The 17,495-nt window shown below is 36.8% G+C and overlaps 2 protein-coding genes across 16 annotated transcripts in view; one reads left to right on the forward strand and one right to left on the reverse strand.

The window, feature by feature from the left end:
• The window catches only part of Abi3bp (ABI family member 3 binding protein), a 210,431-nt gene extending 196,666 nt beyond the window's left edge, over positions 1–13,765 (forward strand). For all 12 annotated transcript variants that reach the window (XM_021634091.2, XM_060370558.1, XM_060370560.1 and 9 more), the window contains 5 exons: positions 4,179–4,258; positions 4,939–4,968; positions 5,435–5,596; positions 11,667–11,789; positions 12,623–13,765. In XM_021634091.2, coding sequence (XP_021489766.1) covers positions 4,179–4,258; positions 4,939–4,968; positions 5,435–5,596; positions 11,667–11,789; positions 12,623–12,738 — 511 coding nt within the window. In that variant the 3' untranslated portion in view covers positions 12,739–13,765. The remainder of the gene's footprint in view (positions 1–4,178; positions 4,259–4,938; positions 4,969–5,434; positions 5,597–11,666; positions 11,790–12,622) is intronic.
• Positions 13,766–13,966: 201 nt separating this feature from the next.
• Tfg (trafficking from ER to golgi regulator) overlaps positions 13,967–17,495 on the reverse strand; it is a 32,579-nt gene continuing 29,050 nt past the window's right edge. For 2 of the 4 annotated variants that reach the window (XM_060370569.1, XM_060370568.1), the window contains exons 8-9: positions 15,491–15,531; positions 14,645–14,781 (exon numbers count right to left, since the gene is read on the reverse strand). In XM_060370569.1, coding sequence (XP_060226552.1) covers positions 15,497–15,531 — 35 coding nt within the window. In that variant the 3' untranslated portion in view covers positions 14,645–14,781; positions 15,491–15,496. Of the gene's footprint in view, positions 14,782–15,490; positions 15,532–17,495 lie in introns of all 4 variants that reach the window. The other 2 variants (XM_021634093.2, XM_021634092.2) reach the window with 1 other exon arrangement.

A 17,495-nucleotide genomic window follows, 5' to 3' on the forward strand; every position in this document is an offset into this window, starting at 1 on the left:
CCCCTAATCCTTCCAAGCCAGTCTACTACCTAGGGTCCACTTTTCCTGATTTTCTTCCTCTGACAGAAAACCTTACCTAAACAACATTTCAAGACTGCAGCACGGGTAAAATGAGCTAATAGTCATACAGCTCACACCAACAGATGGCCACTGAGGGTTTTTATATAAAATGTAGTTTTATAAGAAGCAGTTTACTTAAGGTTTGAGAATTTTGTTAACCTAACTTTATTAACCAGTAGGGAGTTGTGTAACTAAAAAGTACATTGAACAGTAAAAGCTGTAACTTGGTTCTAAGTTTGTGCCACAACAGAGGGTTTTGAGCAGGGGTGAGGGAGTGATGGAAGGGTCTATTTCGCCAGGGCCCTAAGCTTTACTCCACACCCATACTGTAGAGGGTATCTCCTAGATATGGGCATTCTGCTTTTGACAGATTAGCTCAACACTACAGCCTATACTCTCTGGAACCATCTTTTCACTTTATTCCAGTAATTGATAAATTTTTAATTTAGATGCCAAGTTTTATAGTTGTTCTCAAGACTATTGGTCCTCAAATTTTACCCTACAATACCCCTTTCCTTTAGGATAATTCCATTTTCTAACCCTTCGTTGAATAAAAAAAAAGTCTTGCTATTGCCCCTCATTTTGTAACTTCCTTAAGAGTGAAATTTTGAAAAATCATTATGAAAAAGAGTACTTGTACGAGTCTTCACATATCTTTCTCTAAGTTTATTTTCCCTTGATTCTATTGTTTAGCTTAATATGAATTTTAAGCTGAAATGATGACAAAATAAAGACCTTCTAAAAGTCTTTTGACTCTTTCCTTTTAACTTCCAGTCCTGCTATGCAGTTAAAATACCATTCTAATTTTGGGTCCTACAAATAGGGCCCACTATTTTCCTCTTGGTTTGGGGGCTTTTGTCATTATAAAAATGGAAAAATCTGCAATTTGTAAGCTTTAATTCTTCCATTTCTTTTCTCAAGTTGTTGGTCACAGAGCAGGTCTTTTTAACCTGAAAACTTACATCTTTAAGTTCTGGGAAATTTCTCACAGTTTCTGGGACTCATGCCCCTATTTTATATTTCTGCTAGGTGGGTGCTAAGCAATAATCCAATTTTCTTAATTGATAACTTTTGACTTTTAGTTCTAGTATCTGTACGTTGTCAACTTCATCTTCTTAACATCTATTCAGTTTCTCTATGTGTTTATTCAAATAACTTTGTTAGGTAGCACCCAATCATAGTATTTTGAGACGTTACTCTTAGAGGCATGTGGTGTCAATCATGTGATAAAATGTGCTTTTTGGGAAAAATATTGCCATCAAAAATATTTTTTTGTTTTTTAAGGCTTAATCAGCCAAAAACTGTCCTACTGTTGTTAACGTTTAAAATAATTTCTTCCAACAAAGGAGATGCACATTGGATGTAGAAGCAAACAAGTAACAGGACAGGAGTCTACCACAGAGGGCCTCTGAAAGACTCTGCCTAGCAGTGTATCAAAGCAGATATTAAGACTCATAACCAAACCTTCGGCAGAGTGCAGGGAACAAAAAAAAGGGGGGGGTAGTTAATATGACCTGGAGAGAACAGGAGTTCCACAAAGACCAAATATATCTGGGCACAGGGGTCTCTTATGAGACTGTTTCTCCAAACAAGGACCATGTATGGATGCAACCTAGAGCCTCTCCTCAGATGTAGCCCTTGGTAGCTCAGTAGCCAAGTGGGTACCCTAATAAGGGGAACAGGGACTGTTTCTGACATGAACTCAATGGCAGGCTCTTTGACCTCTCCCCCACCCCCCAGGGAGGAGCAGCCCTGCTAGGCCACAGAGGAGGACTTTGCACCCAGTCCTGAAGACGCCTGATAAACCAGGGTCAGCTGGAAGGGGAGGAGGTTCTACCCCATCAGTGGACTTGGACTTGGAAAGGGGCAGGGAGGAGATGAGGGTGGGAGGGTGGGATTGGGCAGGAAAGAGGGAGTGGGATACAGCAGGGATACAAAAGTTAACAAACTGTAACTAATATTAAAAAAATAAAAATTAAAAAAAATTTCTTCTAAACTTGTATCATAAAATATTGGAAAAAATCTTCAGACAAAGTAAGTTATGTAAACTCATGCACATGCTAGAAGTGGAGATCAAATATGTAGCTAAAATGAAATGATACAGAGAGCCCAGCAGTTACACCCGTACAAGGCATGGGTTGGCTAGCAATGGTCTAGAATGGACGACATGTGTATCCACTCGACTAAAACTTCAGATGACTAGGAATTCCTGCCCCTACAGCTTCCCATATTCCCATGTGAGGTTTCACGTTTTTATTGGGACTGTTTGAGGCCACAAGCCTCAGGAATACTGTAACCTTGGAAACAACCCTTGTATGTGACATAAGTAAATGGCATGGGTGTTTTCAGATCAACATTTTTTAAAATATGGTTTGAGTAATCATTTGTGTGCAAATGCAGGTGCATACATGCGTACTGTGGAGCACAGTTGAGAGGAAAAGCCAACCTTGAGTCTTGGGCCTTGCTTTATACACTAAGAGGTCTCTTTTGCTGTTTTCTTTCTTTGTCTGAAGATTTTTTTTTCCAATATTTTATGATATGTGGCCATTCAAGCTGACCTGTGAGTTTCTGGAGATTTTTGTCTTTACCTCCATCATGCTATAGGAACACTGAATTTGGGATTACAGTTGCATGTGCTGCCCTGCACCCCTAACCCTGCTTGATATGAGTTCCAGAGATTTGAACTCTGATTCTCACACTTGGCTGGCACTTGTTTTACCCAATGAGTCATCATCTCCCCAGACACCCCCCTTTTAAAAAATAAATGGCAAATGCCACAGCACCTTATACCACTTATTAAGCTTTCAAAATGTTTTCACTTGCAGTTAAGAATTAAAAGGTAAATTTTAATTTCTATTTCATAAATACTTCAAGTTTGGAAAAGTGAAGAAAGGATTACAATAGTTACGAGCTTCACTGTTCTGAATGAAACTTGAAGAATACAGCATAGGTTTGTGTGTTGCATTAGTTTATAGACGTAGAATGATTGTGTACGGCACATACTAGAGACTTTAAAAAGTGGTTCCTATCATCTCAATACTGGACTCTGTCCTACTAGACTCCAGTAGTTATCTGTAAGTAATTGAGCAACTCCTAAGTATCCTCCTCCCCTTTTTTCTTTTTCACACCATCAGTACCAAACTGAGAACTGTCATCCTTTTCTTTCTCACTTGCTTATAAATACTTACCTTATGTGGTCTGCATTTTTTACTGTGTTGTAAACTTCTCAAAGATTTATCTTTCAAAATCCTCTGCTGAAGGAAGTCAGTTTCAGGCAAAGTCAGCTTTCTTCCTGTGGGTTTCTCAAGAGGATTTGCAGCTTATGCATTTGTGAATAAGATCTCTCAATTACAGCACAATTTAATGACTGATAAGCTTAAGGAGGGGACCAAAGCAATTACACTTTTTAAAAAGTATCAACCTGGCTTACTGGGTTGGGGGAGAGCAATGTCAGCTTAGTGGCTCATGCTCGTAGGATGCTAGTGGGCCCATTTTTTTCTAGACACCATGGTTTCCTGTGATCAGTACCAGACATGAGTTCTAGGAGATACATCCAGCCTTGCAAAGAAACATTCTCATATGTATCCACTCTTACAATCAGTAAGAGTATATCTCAAAACCAGCAGTCACAGAAGTTGTCCTGGTAACTCAAATTGCTACTAAGTTTTCACTTTCAGTAGCAGAGGTAGGACAGTAATTTGTACTTAGAAAAATGCTCCCCATTGCTCCCCATTGTGGTATGGTTCAGATACCGCAATCAAGAACACTGTCCCAAATTCACAGTTATACTTGATCATGGTGAGGATGTCGGGGAGAAAGACCTCTCCACTTGACATCTGAACATGCAAAGGGGGGTGCCTCATGCTGGAATTAAGGTGTGTCAGCACAAATCCTTCCTATATATCCACTGTAAACCTGCCTGTATACTTCTACTAATATGTTTTAAGGCAGCCAACTTTTTGCTGTTTTTCTCATGACATATGAAGCAAGATGTTTAGAAAGTAAAATCTGAAATTATGATGACTTCAAAATGAAACAGGAGTTAGGAGAGCAAGAGACTGTTGTTCCTTATATCCCTGAATAATACATTACTATTATTTTTATGTCTCCTTGCACAGCTATGAATTCCAGGTGAAACCCAAAAATCCACTTGGTGAGGGCCCTGCCAGTAACACAGTGGCATTCAGTACTGAATCAGGTAATGGCATCAGAAGTAATCCCCAAGAAACTGTGAGGGGCATAAATGAGGAGTGTGTTACATAGGAGCTTATTTGAAGCCCAGTATCCTGAAGTCTGAAAAGTCCATGAGAAAAAGTTAATAGATGATGGTATTTACAGTACCACTGCTTTTCTTCAATTAGGTTTATGCCAGGAAAGAAATAATGAAAAATTGTAATCTATACCCAAAGGTAGTACATGAATACTTCCTTGCATGCCCAGAATAATATCCATGGAGTAGATGAGAACTGGAAATTTGTGAGTTTTGTGAAGCTGTATCTACATATTCTAAGCTTCAATAACTCAATAAAATGCATCTGTATGCACAGAAAAATGCATTAATTTTAAACTTACTAAAGCACATCATGTCTTGATAACTTTATAAGTAAGTTTTACAGAAAACTCAGTGAGAAAACTTTTGACATTAAAAGCAACGGCAACCTATTCTCAAATCTGCCCAAACCATGTGAAAAGATGCAGCTGGGTATCTGAAGGGTGATCAACACCATTTCCAAAGCAAAACAAACTTTCAGAGTCAGTCTTTAGCAAGATGATATCATTCCATAAACAAGACCTAAGTATAAGCTGCCATCTTTACATATTACTGTAATAATTTAGAAATTCATCACCTAAACAGTTCTTTTGTGTATTTCTCCTCAGCTGACCCAAGAGTGAGTGAGCCAATTTCTGGTAAGTACCAATCTCAATGGGGACACATACATTTATACATCAGATAAGCACAGTAGATATATCTAGAGAGATAGAAGAGGTGTCATTCTTAAACACATTAGCATTTAGGATCCATTGGGGAGTTGTTGAAATTTGCTTTCACTCATATACTACTTCATTCAAAATTTTTGTTAATTTAGTCACATTAGATTTTATACTGTTGCAAAAAAAAAAAAAAAAAAAGCCTTGAATATGTCTACACAGCTAGCACTGACTAGACCAATACCAAAGACTCTGCTCTGAGATTTAGTTTACTACTGACAAAAACTCATACTGAGGTTTGTTAAACCCTTTCAAGTATTTTCAGCATCCATTATTTACAGTATTAAAGAAATGAAGTATCATCAAGCTGGCAATGAATTCTGCATGATGCTTTTGTTCTTCAGAGTTAAATATTGAACCCAAATCATGTGTTTTCTTTATACAGCAGGAAGAGACGCCATCTGGACCGAAAGACCCTTTAATTCAGACACTTACTCAGAATGTAAAGGCAAACAATATGTTAAAAGGACATGGTATAAAAAATTTGTCGGAGTGCAACTATGCAACTCTCTCAGATACAAGATTTATTTGAGTGACTCCCTCACAGGTATATTCCAAACCTTTGCTTTCAAAGGATGTTTAGTAGCATTCTACACCTTTTTTAAAATTAATTTCTTTTCATTAATTATAATTTATTCAATTTGTATCCCAGCTGTAGCCCCCAACCTTGTCCGTTCCCCCATCCACCTTCCCTCCCTCTTCTCCTCCCTTGTCCCCACCCTAGTCCACAGATTGGGAAGGACCTCCTTCCTGTCCATCTGACCCTAGCCTACTTATCAGGTCTCTTCAAGATGGGCTGCACTGTCTTCCTCTGTGGCCCTATAAGGCTTTTCCTCACCTCAGGGGGAGGTGATCAAAGAGCCAGCCACTGAGTTCATGTCAGAGACAGTCCTCGTTCCCCTTACTAAGGTACCCACTTGGAGATTGAGCTGCTATGGGGTACATCTGTGCAGCGGTTATAGGTTATCTGCATTAATGATCCTTGGTTGGAGTATCAGTCTCAGAAAAGACACCTGAGCCCAGATTTTTTGGTTCTGTTGCTCTTCTTGTGGAGCTCCTGTATCTTCCAGGTCTTTCATCTCCCCCTTCTTTCATAAGATTCCCTGCACTCTCCCCAAAGTTTGGCTGTGAGTCTCATCATCTGCTTTAATACCCTGTTGGGTAGAGTCTTTCAGAGGCCCTCTGTGGTAGGCTCCTGTCCTGTTCCCTGTTTTCTCCCTCTTCCACTATCCATCCCGTTTGCCTTTCGAATGAGAATTGATCATCTTACCCAGGGTCCTCCTCCTTGCTTAGCTTCTTCAGGCATACAGGTTTTAGTATGTTTATCCTGTATTATATTTCTAATATCCACCTATTAGTGAGTATATACCATGTGTGTCTTTCTGCTTCTGAGATACTTCACTCAGGATGATCTTTTCTAGATCCCACTATTTGCCTGCAAATTTCGTGATTTGTTTTTAATTGCTGAGTAGTATTCCATTGTATAAATATCACAATTTCTGTATCCATTCCCCAGTCGAGGGACATCTGAGTTGTGTCCAGATTCTGGCTATTACAAATAAAGCTGCTACAAACATGAGTGAGAAAATGCCCTTGCTGTATACTTGAGCATACTTTGGATATATTCCTAGAAGTGGTGTAGTTCAATCTTGAAGTAGCGCTATTCCTAACTGTCTGAGAAAGTGCCAGACTGATTTCCAAAGTGGATGTTCAAGTTTACATTCCCACCAGCAGTGGAGAAGGGTTCCCCTTTCTCCACATCCTCTCCAGCATGTGTTATCACTTGAGTTTTTGATCTTAGCCATTCTCATGGGTGTAAGGTGAAATCTCGGGGTCATTTTAATTTTCATTTCCCTGATGACTTAGGATGTTGAGAATTTCATTGGATGTTTTCCTGACATTTGATAATCTTCTATTGAGAATTGTTTGGTTCTGTACACCATTTTTTAATTAGATTACTTGATTTGTTGCTGTTTAACTTCTTGAGTTATATATATTGCTTTATATATTCTGGATATTAGCCCTCTGTCAGACATAGGGTTAGCGAAGATCCTTTCCCAATCTGTAGGATGAGGTTTTGTTCTGATGACAGTGTCCTTTGCTTTACAGCTTTTCAATTTCATGAGGTTACATGTATTGATTGTTAATCTTAGTGCCTATGCTGTTGGTTCTGTTCAGGAACTTGTCTCCTGTGCCAATGAGTTCAAGGCTCTTCTCCACTTTTTCTTCTAACAGATTTAGTGTGTCTGGTTGTATGTTGAGGCCTTTGATCCATTTGTACTTTAGTTTTGTGCAGGGTGATAAATATGGATTTGACATCTAGTTAAACCAGCACAATTTGTTGACGATGCTGTTTTTTTCCACTGTATGGTTTTGTCTTCCTTGTCAAAAATCAAAGCATCTGTAGGTGTGTGGGTTTATTTCTGGGTCTTTGATTCCATTGATCCCCCATGCTGTTTCTATGCCAGTACCATGCAGTTTTTATTACTATTGCTCTATAGTACAGCTTGAAATAGGGATGGAGATACTTCCAGATGATCTGTTGTTGTACAGGATTGTTTTAGTAAATCTGGATTGTTTTATTTTTCTATATGAAATTGAGAATTGTTCTTTCAAGGTCTGTAAAGAATCCTGTTGGTATACTGATGGGAATTGCACTGAATTTGTAAATTGCTTTCGGCAGGATAGACACTTACAGTATATTAACTCTACGGATCCAGGAGCTGGAAAGATCTTTCCATCTTCTGATATCTTCAGTTTCTTTCTTCAGAGACTTGAAGATTTTATCAAACAGGTCTTTCACTTGCTTGGTTAGTCATACCAAGGTACTTTATGTTATTAGTGGCTATTGTGAAGGGTGTAGTTTCCCCAATTTCTTCCTCACTCAGCCCTTTTGTCTTTTCTATACAGGAGGGCTAGTGATTTTTTTTTTTTTTTTTTTGGACTTAATTTTGTATCCAGCCACTGTGCTGAAGGTGTTTATCAGCTGAAGAGTTCTCTGGTTGATTATCTGGGGTCACTCACATACGCTATCATATCATCTACAAATAGTGATACTTGAGCTTCTTCCTTTCCGATTTGTATCCCCTTGATCTCTTTTAGTTGTCTTATTGTTCTAGCTAGGACTCAAGTACTATGTTGAAGAAATATGGAGTGGGCAGCCTTTCCTTGTCCCTGATTTCAGTGGGATTGATTTGTTTCTCTCCATTTAGTTTCATGTTGGCTATAGGCTTGCTGTATATTGTCTTTACTATGTTTATGTATGTGCCTTGTATCCCTGATTTCTCCAAGATTTTAAACATGAATAGGTTGTTGGATTTTGTCAAATGCTTTTTTGGCATCTAAAGAGATGACCATGTGGCTTTTTTCTTTCAGCTTGTTTATATGGTGGATCAAATTGTTATATTTCCATATATTGAACCATCCCTGCATATCTGGGATGAAGCCTACTTGGTCATAGTGGATGATATCTCTAATGTATTCTTGTATTTGATTTGCAAATATTTTGTTGAGTATTTTTGCATCAATGTTCATAAAGGAGATTGTCCTGAAATTCTCTTTCTTTTTTGGGTCTTTGTGAGGTTTAAGTACCAAGGTGACTGTGGCTTCATAGAATGAGTTTGGTAGTGTTCCTTCTGTTTCTGTTTTGTGGAATAGATTGATGAGAATTAGAGTTAGCTCTTCTTTGAAGGTCTAGTAGCATTCTTGGCTGAAACCATCTGATCTTGGAAGGGAGACTTTTGATGAGTGCTTCTATTTCCTTGGGAGATAATAGACTATTTTAATCTATTTATCTGATCTTAATTTAATTTCAGTAAATGGAATCAAGAAAATTGTCCATTTAGATTTTCAAATTTTTGGCATTATAGGCTTTTGTAGTAAGACCTAGTGATTATTTGGATTTCCTTATTGTCTGTTATTATGTCCCCCTTTTTGTTTCTGATTTTGCTGCTTTGGATAGTTTCTCTCTGCCTTTTAGTTAGTTTGGCCAAGGGTTTGTCTATCTTGTTGATTTTCTCAAAGAACCAGCTCCTGGTTTCACTGATTCTTTGAATTTTTGTTTATAATTCATTGATTTCAGCTCAGGGTTTATTTCCAATTGTCTATCCCTCTTGGGTGTATCTACTTTTTTTTTCCCTAGGGCTTTTAGGTGTGCTGTTAAGTTGCTTGAATGAGATGTCTCAAACTTCTTTTTGGAGGCACTTACTGCTACGAACTTTCTTCTTAGCACTGCTTTCATTGTGTCACATAAGTTTGGGTAGGTTGTGCCTTCATTTTCATTGAATTTTAGAAAGTCTCTAGTTCCTCTTTTTATTTCTTCCCTGACCAAGTTGTCATTGAGTAGAGAGTTGTTTAGTTTACATGTGTATGTAGGCTTTTTGTTATTTCTGTTGTTGTCGAGGGCTAGTTTTAGGCCATGGTGGTATGATATGATACAAAGGAGTATTTTGATCTTCTTGTTTCTGTTGAGGCTTGCTTTGTGCCCGAATATATGGTCAATTTTCGATAAGGTTCCATGAGGTACTTAAAAGAAGGTATACTCTTTTGAGTTTGGGTGAAAAGTTCTGTAGACATCTATTAGGTCCATTTGATTTGGGACCCTCTGTAAGTGCCATTATTTCCCTGTTTTGCTTCTGTCTAGAACATCTGTCCCCTTGGTGAGAATGGAGTGTTGAAGTCTCCTACTATTAAGGTCTTGGGATCAATGTGTGATTTAAGCTTTAATAATGTCTCATTTACAAATGTAGGTCCTCTAATATTTGGGGCATAGATGTTCAGAACTGTGAAGTCCTGCTGGATTTTTCCTTTGATGAGAATGAAGTGTCCCTCATCTTTTTTGATTAATTTTGGTTTAAAGCATTTTATTAGATATTAGGATAGCTACTCTGGCTTGTTTTCTGGGTCTGTTTGCTTTAAAACCCTTTTCCAGTCCTTTACTCTGAGGTAATGTTTATCTTTGTTGCAGAATTGTTTCTTGGATGCAGCAGAATGTTGGATCCTGTTTCTGCAATCATTGTTAGTCTGTATCTTTTTATTTGAAAGTTGTGTCCTTTGATGTTGATAGATTATGGTGACCAATGAATTTTAGTTCCTTTTATTCTGGAGTTGGTGGTGTTACTGTGTTCCTATGCTTGTTTTCTTTTAATTTTTTATTCTCAAGTTGTCTATATCCTGTGTGTTCTTGGCTGTAGTTAATTTCGTTAGATTGGAGTTTTCCTTCTAGTATCTGCTGTAGGGCTGGGTTTTTGTATAGATATTGTTTAGTTTAGTTTGGTTATGCAATATTTTGTTTTCTTCATCTATGTTGATTGAAAGCTTAGCTGAGTATAGTAGTCTGGGTTGGCATCTGTGGTCCCTAGCATCTGCCTGACATCCGCCCAGGCCCTTCTGGCTTTCATAGTTTCTTTTGAGAAGTCTGATCTGATTCTGATAGGTCTACCGTTACTTGGCCTATTCCCTTGCTGCTTTTAATATTTTTTCTTTGTTCTATAGGTTTAGTGTTTTGACTATTATGTGATGTGAGGAGTTTCTTTTCTGGTCTTGTCTATTTGGTGTTCCATAGGACTCACCGTAGCCTTTCTGTGAAGAGTTTCAGACTCAGCACTTTACACAAGTTTCCTTCAGAAAAAGATTTTACAGAAGTAATTACAACAGTTAATCTTAGAAACAAGGACTTACAGATCTGCAATTTGGAGGCAGATAATAAAAATACAATGTAAAACAGTGATACCTGGGATCAACTTGAATGCACAGGCAGGCTCCTACACAGCAAAACTCCATCACAACCATCTGAGAATTAAAATTCGACTATTTATCATGAAATGGACACAACATCCTTAAGATGTCAGAAGAGCACAAACCCCTTGCACTATACTCAATTGTAAATGTTTTCTTCTACATTCATATGTGGAAAGACTGGTCCCAACATAGAAAGATGGACCTTTGTTTACTTCTTCATCAGGTACTGCTCTGGGTGCTGGTGGATGAAAATACACCAGATGCCAAGTTCCTGTTTTCATGTAGCTTAACTTTCCTGCTTCTCTATAGGAAGGAGAGACAAAGTAAATATACAAATTATACACAAATGCCACTCAGGGTCTTTGAAGACAATTTTAAATAGGTTAGAGAGAATGGATCAGCAAAATGGACGCTACTTAGTAGACCAGTTTTAGGGAAGGTCTGTATGAAAAGTATGTGTGCTTTGATTAAAATTTTGAGACATAATCAACTATAGAAAAGTCTAGAACAAAAGATCTCTGGAGAGGTAAAGGAAAGAAAGTACAAAGGCCTAAGGAAAGACACACTTGTCAGTCCTACTAGGTTTTGCTGAGATTTAGTAAAGGAAAAGTTATATTCTGAGTATACTAGGAGATTGCTAGAGAGAATTATAGATGGAATAATGACATTTGCATTTTTAAAAATCACTGTGATCTGAATGGGGAAAGGAGAACATTAGGTAAGAGTACAAGCAAGGACATCTGCTAGGAAACTTCTGTAGTTCATGATATGCTAGTGTCTTGAACTCTGGGAAGCGTGGGAAAAAGCAAGATGAAGACTATAATTATGGACTTTCATACACTAAAGAAAAGAACATTGTCTCATTTCTGGTTCTTCAGGCAAGTTTTACAACATAGGAGATCAGAGGGGCCACGGAGAAGATCATTGCCAGTTTGTGGATTCATTTTTAGATGGTCGCACAGGACAGCAACTCACCTCTGACCAGTTACCCACCAAAGAAGGTATGCTTTGTAGTCACCCTAAGTACAGGGCTTTGCAGATGAGCACAGAGAGCCACCCGCTGACACAGAAGGCTACAGAACTGTATCACTAGGGAAAGAAGAAACTTAACTCTCAACTAAAGCTCAGCTCTAAAGAAATGAGATATATAAATGTATTCCGAAAAAACAAATCTTTTCCAAGTTTACATCACTTATGTTGTCCCAATCACAGCTGTCCCTCAGCTTTAGACATATGAAAACACCTGATAAGCTTACTTGCTCCCTTAAAAATTTTTAGAAAAAAATTACTTCTACTACACAGGAAAAACAGTCTTCCCCTTAAAAAAAAAATCTATATAAAGCAATTAAAATAAATCTGAGAAGTAAATATTCTCAGCAAGTTGCTAAATACATTTTAACAGCAGGCTTTATAAGGAGGACTGAAAATTTAGTCCTTGCCTAAGCAGAGCAGAAAGAAGTAAATTGCCCTCATCACTCCGGAAACACCAGGAGATTCTTTTAAATACTTCTAATTATGTGAGGAGGTTTTCAGTAACATATTTTGTTCATGGACACAAAAACGCCACGTGTTTTAAAAGATGGCTCTGCAAGATACTTGGATATAATGGCTGCTGAAACTACTCTGATATAGTACTGACTTGCTAAGACAAATGTCAAAATTTCGAGTCCTATGGCCATTGTATTAATAAACATCAGATCTACTACAGCTACTACTTTTCTAAATTACTTTGCTTCACTCAGAAAAATCTTCAGCCACTGAACAGCCTAACATCTGTGAATAATGCAGGCAAAAATAAAAAAATGCTGTTAAACTAAACTGTTTTTTCTCTTAGGCTATTTCAGAGCTGTTCGTCAGGAACCTGTCCAATTTGGAGAAATAGGTGGTCATACCCAAATCAATTATGTCCAGTGGTATGAATGTGGGACCACAATACCTGGAAAATGGTAGATGCAGCAAAATTATTTCCAAAGTACTTCTGGTTTGTTATCACAAAAAGAAACAAAAAAAGGAACCCATTGGAAATACTATGTTTGTCACATCTATGTATAAAAGTTTGTAATCTAACTGATAGCAGTACTAGATGTTTATTATTAGAAAAGATTACGGAGAATATTTATCAAGGTTTACAAAGTCATTTTAAAAAAGCAAAATATTAACATTAATAGATTAACATTGTTAGGGAAGCTGGCTCCCTACTCATGATATTTTAAGAGATCATTTGTATATTATTTATCATACTGTTGTAATGTTTTCAGATACTTTTATAACAAAATTAATGTCAAAAATCTTTAATATGCTTTATAAAAAGTATCTACTTATTGATGTGTATGTGTTGTTGGCGAGTTAATTCCTTAAATCTCTTCTTGGTTTAACTTATTGGATCAAATAATCTTCAGCATAATATACATGTGCCAAAAAGTGGTTCTAATATTTACATTGATGTAAACTTCCATTTAGCATCAGATAAACAGATTTTCAGTTAACTACCCATGCTACTAGAAAATTACTGAAAAGAAAATCTTGAATCTGTATAATTTTATTTCAGCCAGAAACATCTGATGAGTCAAATGATATTTTTTTTTCTTGTACCCGTAAGAGTATGTCTAAAAATACTTTCTTAAACTCTTCCTTTAAGCAACTTTTAAAGCGGCTCTATGGTTCTGTTCAAGCTGTATGTAGAGACTGAGTGTGAAGTCAGCATGGAAAGATAATACATGGTGAGAAACTATTGTTTTATAGGAAATATTATATATTTATATGTTAAGGCCATGACTGAATGTATCATAGGATGTTTTTGTGACACTGTTTCCTCAAGCTGTAACAAAACTGACTCATTTTCATGAAAAAAGATATTGCTTTCCTTCGTGTGTGGGAGAGAGCCAAGAATATTATTGCTTGCCCTGAAAACTTTTCTGTTGTGTATTTTTCAAGCAAGTATAAACACTGCAATAAAAGATGTAGGTTTTTAAAAATATTCTGAATATTTTTGTCAATATGTAACTATACCTTTACCTCCAAAAAAAAAAAAATCAGAAAATTAAGAGCTACCTCTACTGTGTTTATATTCTGAATCAATCAAGTTTGTTACATTTCTTTCCTGAATGGAGACCAATTTCATAATTTCTGTAAAAGGACTGTTTTCCTTATGTCTGAAATAATTGTTACAAGACCACTGTTGGATTCAATCACGTTTATTAGCCTATCGATGTTACATTTTATACATAAGTCTAGTCATCTTCTCAAAGGGCTCTATTTTTAGTACATCATGTTAATAGTAAATAGCCAAGTGTAATGGCTATACCTTAGCCTAGCTTTTTAATGACCTCTGGGAAACTAGAAAGCCAGTCATTTTACACGCATGTAGAGTAGTGTTCCAAAATAACTAGGAAGCTGCTACAATTTTAAGCAGGGGAGGAAACAATGTTCATTTTGGTCTTTTTGTGTTTGTATTCCAGCAAATTATATTTTCAATTAACAGCAACAATGATATCATAAAAAAATGCTCTGCTTCTCAATTTTTCGAACTTCAATACAATACAAATTGAAACAAAATAGTATTGTAGTCTTTTGGGAGGCAAGTAGCCATCATTAGTGCAGTTGAACCTCCTTATCGATAACCAGGTCCAGGTTGGGTATAGCCCTGACCAAATGGAGGACGGTTACGAGCATAAGGGTTAGCCCCACTGGAAGGAGGGGCCATGGTACTTGCAGGAGATGGCGTAAAACCAGGTCTGGGTTGGTAAGCACCAGGTTGGCTTGGAGCCATTCCAGGCTGAGAGCCAGGGGGAACAGTGTAATTAGCAGGTTGAGATGTTTGGGTAGTATAAGTTTGTGGAGGGTAAGTGCTCGCCTGGTACTGCTGTGGTGGTTGAGCAGGCAGTTGTTGTGGCTGACCAGAAAAGGCAGGAGCCGGTGCTTGGGAAGTTGGTTGTTGGCCGTATCCCTGGAACTGCTGAGGTTGTTGGGGTCCAGTCTGCTGGCTGTAACTAGCTGAAAAAGCAAAATAAATGACAAATGTCTTGGTTCTTTTGGTGAAAGCTTTACAGAGAATTAGTCTTACTGCTATGGACCAAAAGTGATTAAAAAATTTAATAAATGTATTCATAATTATGTAGTGAGTTCAGCATAAAATATCAAGACCAAAGAGTTACAAAAATTTTATCAATTTTTAAATCCGACAGCCTAAAATTCAAGACACTATAAACATGTCTTTTCATTACAACTGCTTTGAAAGTAACAACCCTTGAGCAAATTCCCATAATTCTTAGAATGGTCAAATAGGTAAAATAATTATGCTTTCTAGGAAAAGGAAAATCATAAAAGCAAAGCAGCCATTAAGCAGGGTTAGCAGGAAGTCCTATTAACAGTACCACATGAAAACAATTACAGACAAGTGTTTTATAAATGAAACAATTTTTATAAATACTCTTCATGTAAATGAAGAGTTTTAAAGTTTACTCACTATAATATTTAAGAATAGTTATTAAGTAGCATTTTTACAGTTCTTAAATCTTTTATATTTGGTATCTGATACTTTTGACCTTATAACTCAAATTTCAACTTAGTATGGTATAACAAACAAACAAAATATATACCATATTGCCCCACAATATCAACATCTATATTCATTATTTACTAGAATATATTTAAAAATAAAATCTGCTTCACTGAAAACTTTTATTTCTACCATGAAACACACCTGCAGCTACTTGCAATGAAACCTCTCCATTGACTGGAATCCTGTCAGCATTAAATACCAGATACATAAGACAATTATTAAAATACGTACAACCCTGCATTTAGAAAAAAAAAAAGGATTGAATGAATTTGAGTATATTCTGAACTCACCTTGAACCTGGGTTCAAATTTACTTATGAAAGAAACCTTTATGAACAGAACTGGAAAAGGTCAGAGGAAAAACTGGCAAACTGAAAGTATCAGAGATTGGTCAATGTCACTACCAACCAGCACCACTGAAGAGTCTCTAAGCAGAGTATGTAGTTGATTATTTCCATAGCTCTCAAAGTTAAGGAAATAAGACTAGCAGGATCAGAAATAGAGGCAATTTGAAAAGCACTAAATTTTACCCAGTGAATATCCTGATTAAAACTTCTAAGAAAAAGCTTAGGTATCTTAGGTATCAAGTGTATAAAGCATTTCACTCATGATAACATCTGAATATAAATTCATTATAAGATCTTGAATTTCTCCTCTCTTCTATGCAAGGCTTAAAGTTGTGTGTGTGTGTGCTCACATGCCACCCATGGAGGCCAGAAGAGGGAGGGCATGTAAATTTCTGATGGTTGTGAGCTGCCATCAACGTGGGTGCTAGAAACTGAACTCGGTTCTCTAAACAACAGCACGTACTCAACCTCCAAGCCAACTTGCCAGCCCTCACAAAAACTTTCAAGTGTAACTTTTTACTTTAAGTTTTTGAGGAACACCTTCATATTGAAAATGACTATCCCATTTGAGAGGAAAACAGCAAGAATAACTATCTTCCCATTCCCAACTGAAATCTAATCTGTTTTTAAAATGAACTGGTAAGCCCCAAGAATATGCTCCTTAGGTAATGATCTTCGTTAGGTGAAGAGTGTCACAAATTGCAACAAAATAGATTAATAGACATTTCAAAATCAGTAGCTACAACTAAGCCTAAAACACTGACCACTGTGGTCTAGACTGGAGAATATAATGGACTGAAGTCAAGAGAATAAGATTCTGTTCCAGCTCCCTCACCGAGAACCTGCATGTCTTGAAAATTCATTTATAAATCAAGTAAGACAAGTGGTCCTCACCCTGGCTATATGACCTGTGATGCTTTTAAAATAACAAAACCCAAGTCCCAACACTAAGCAAACTGAAGTCTACAGGAATAAGAATCTGATCAGGAAGCCGATCAGGAGGTTCTGAAGCACAATAGGGGTCAAGAGCTTCTCCTAGGTCAGATGATGATACTATCTCTTCAGTTCCAAAAGCCTATTGTTTCTATACTTTATGTAATTTGTACCATAGATTTTTTAATTTTAAAGGATAACATTAAAAATGACAATTCCTTTAAATTCACTCCATCTGTTTTACATAATCAGATCTAGCAACTGTAAGGTAAAAACACCCTAAAGCAAATACTATCCAAACAAAATTATTGTGAATATAAAAATATATCAAATTTAATTGCGGATAAAATTTTGTTAAGGTCAACAATCAGCAACTGTCTGCACCAATAAAAGATGAAAGTTCAGCCTCTTTTCCTATAAAGGTCCAGATAGCAAATATTTTAGGTTTTATGGGCCACATTGCTTTTCTCACTGTTGCAACTACTCTCTACTGTCAGTATAGAGTCAGAGAGTAACAGCTAGCAGGCCAACTGAGAAGCTCGGAGGGTGGAAGTGTCTAAAAAAGCTTTCTTTAGAAACCCAGGAAATAGCATAGTTACACGGTAGCTGTGTAGTATAATCTCACTATCTATCTTATCTATCCTACCTACCTACCTCTTTGTATCTATAAACTCCTGATCTATACTCTTATACTCTAGTTAATAACACAGAACTCCAAATATATAATTTTAAAATTTAATTACAGAAGTTAAAGTACCTAAATTATAACCAAAGCTACACGAAAAAAAGTTCATCATATCAAATGCAGATAATTTTCAATGGACAGATGGTAAAACTAAAACAAAATACTCAAAGTCTATAGGAATG

This window comes from Meriones unguiculatus, chromosome 17 (assembly GCF_030254825.1).
Source record: "Meriones unguiculatus strain TT.TT164.6M chromosome 17, Bangor_MerUng_6.1, whole genome shotgun sequence".
Lineage (NCBI taxonomy): Eukaryota > Metazoa > Chordata > Mammalia > Rodentia > Muridae > Meriones > Meriones unguiculatus.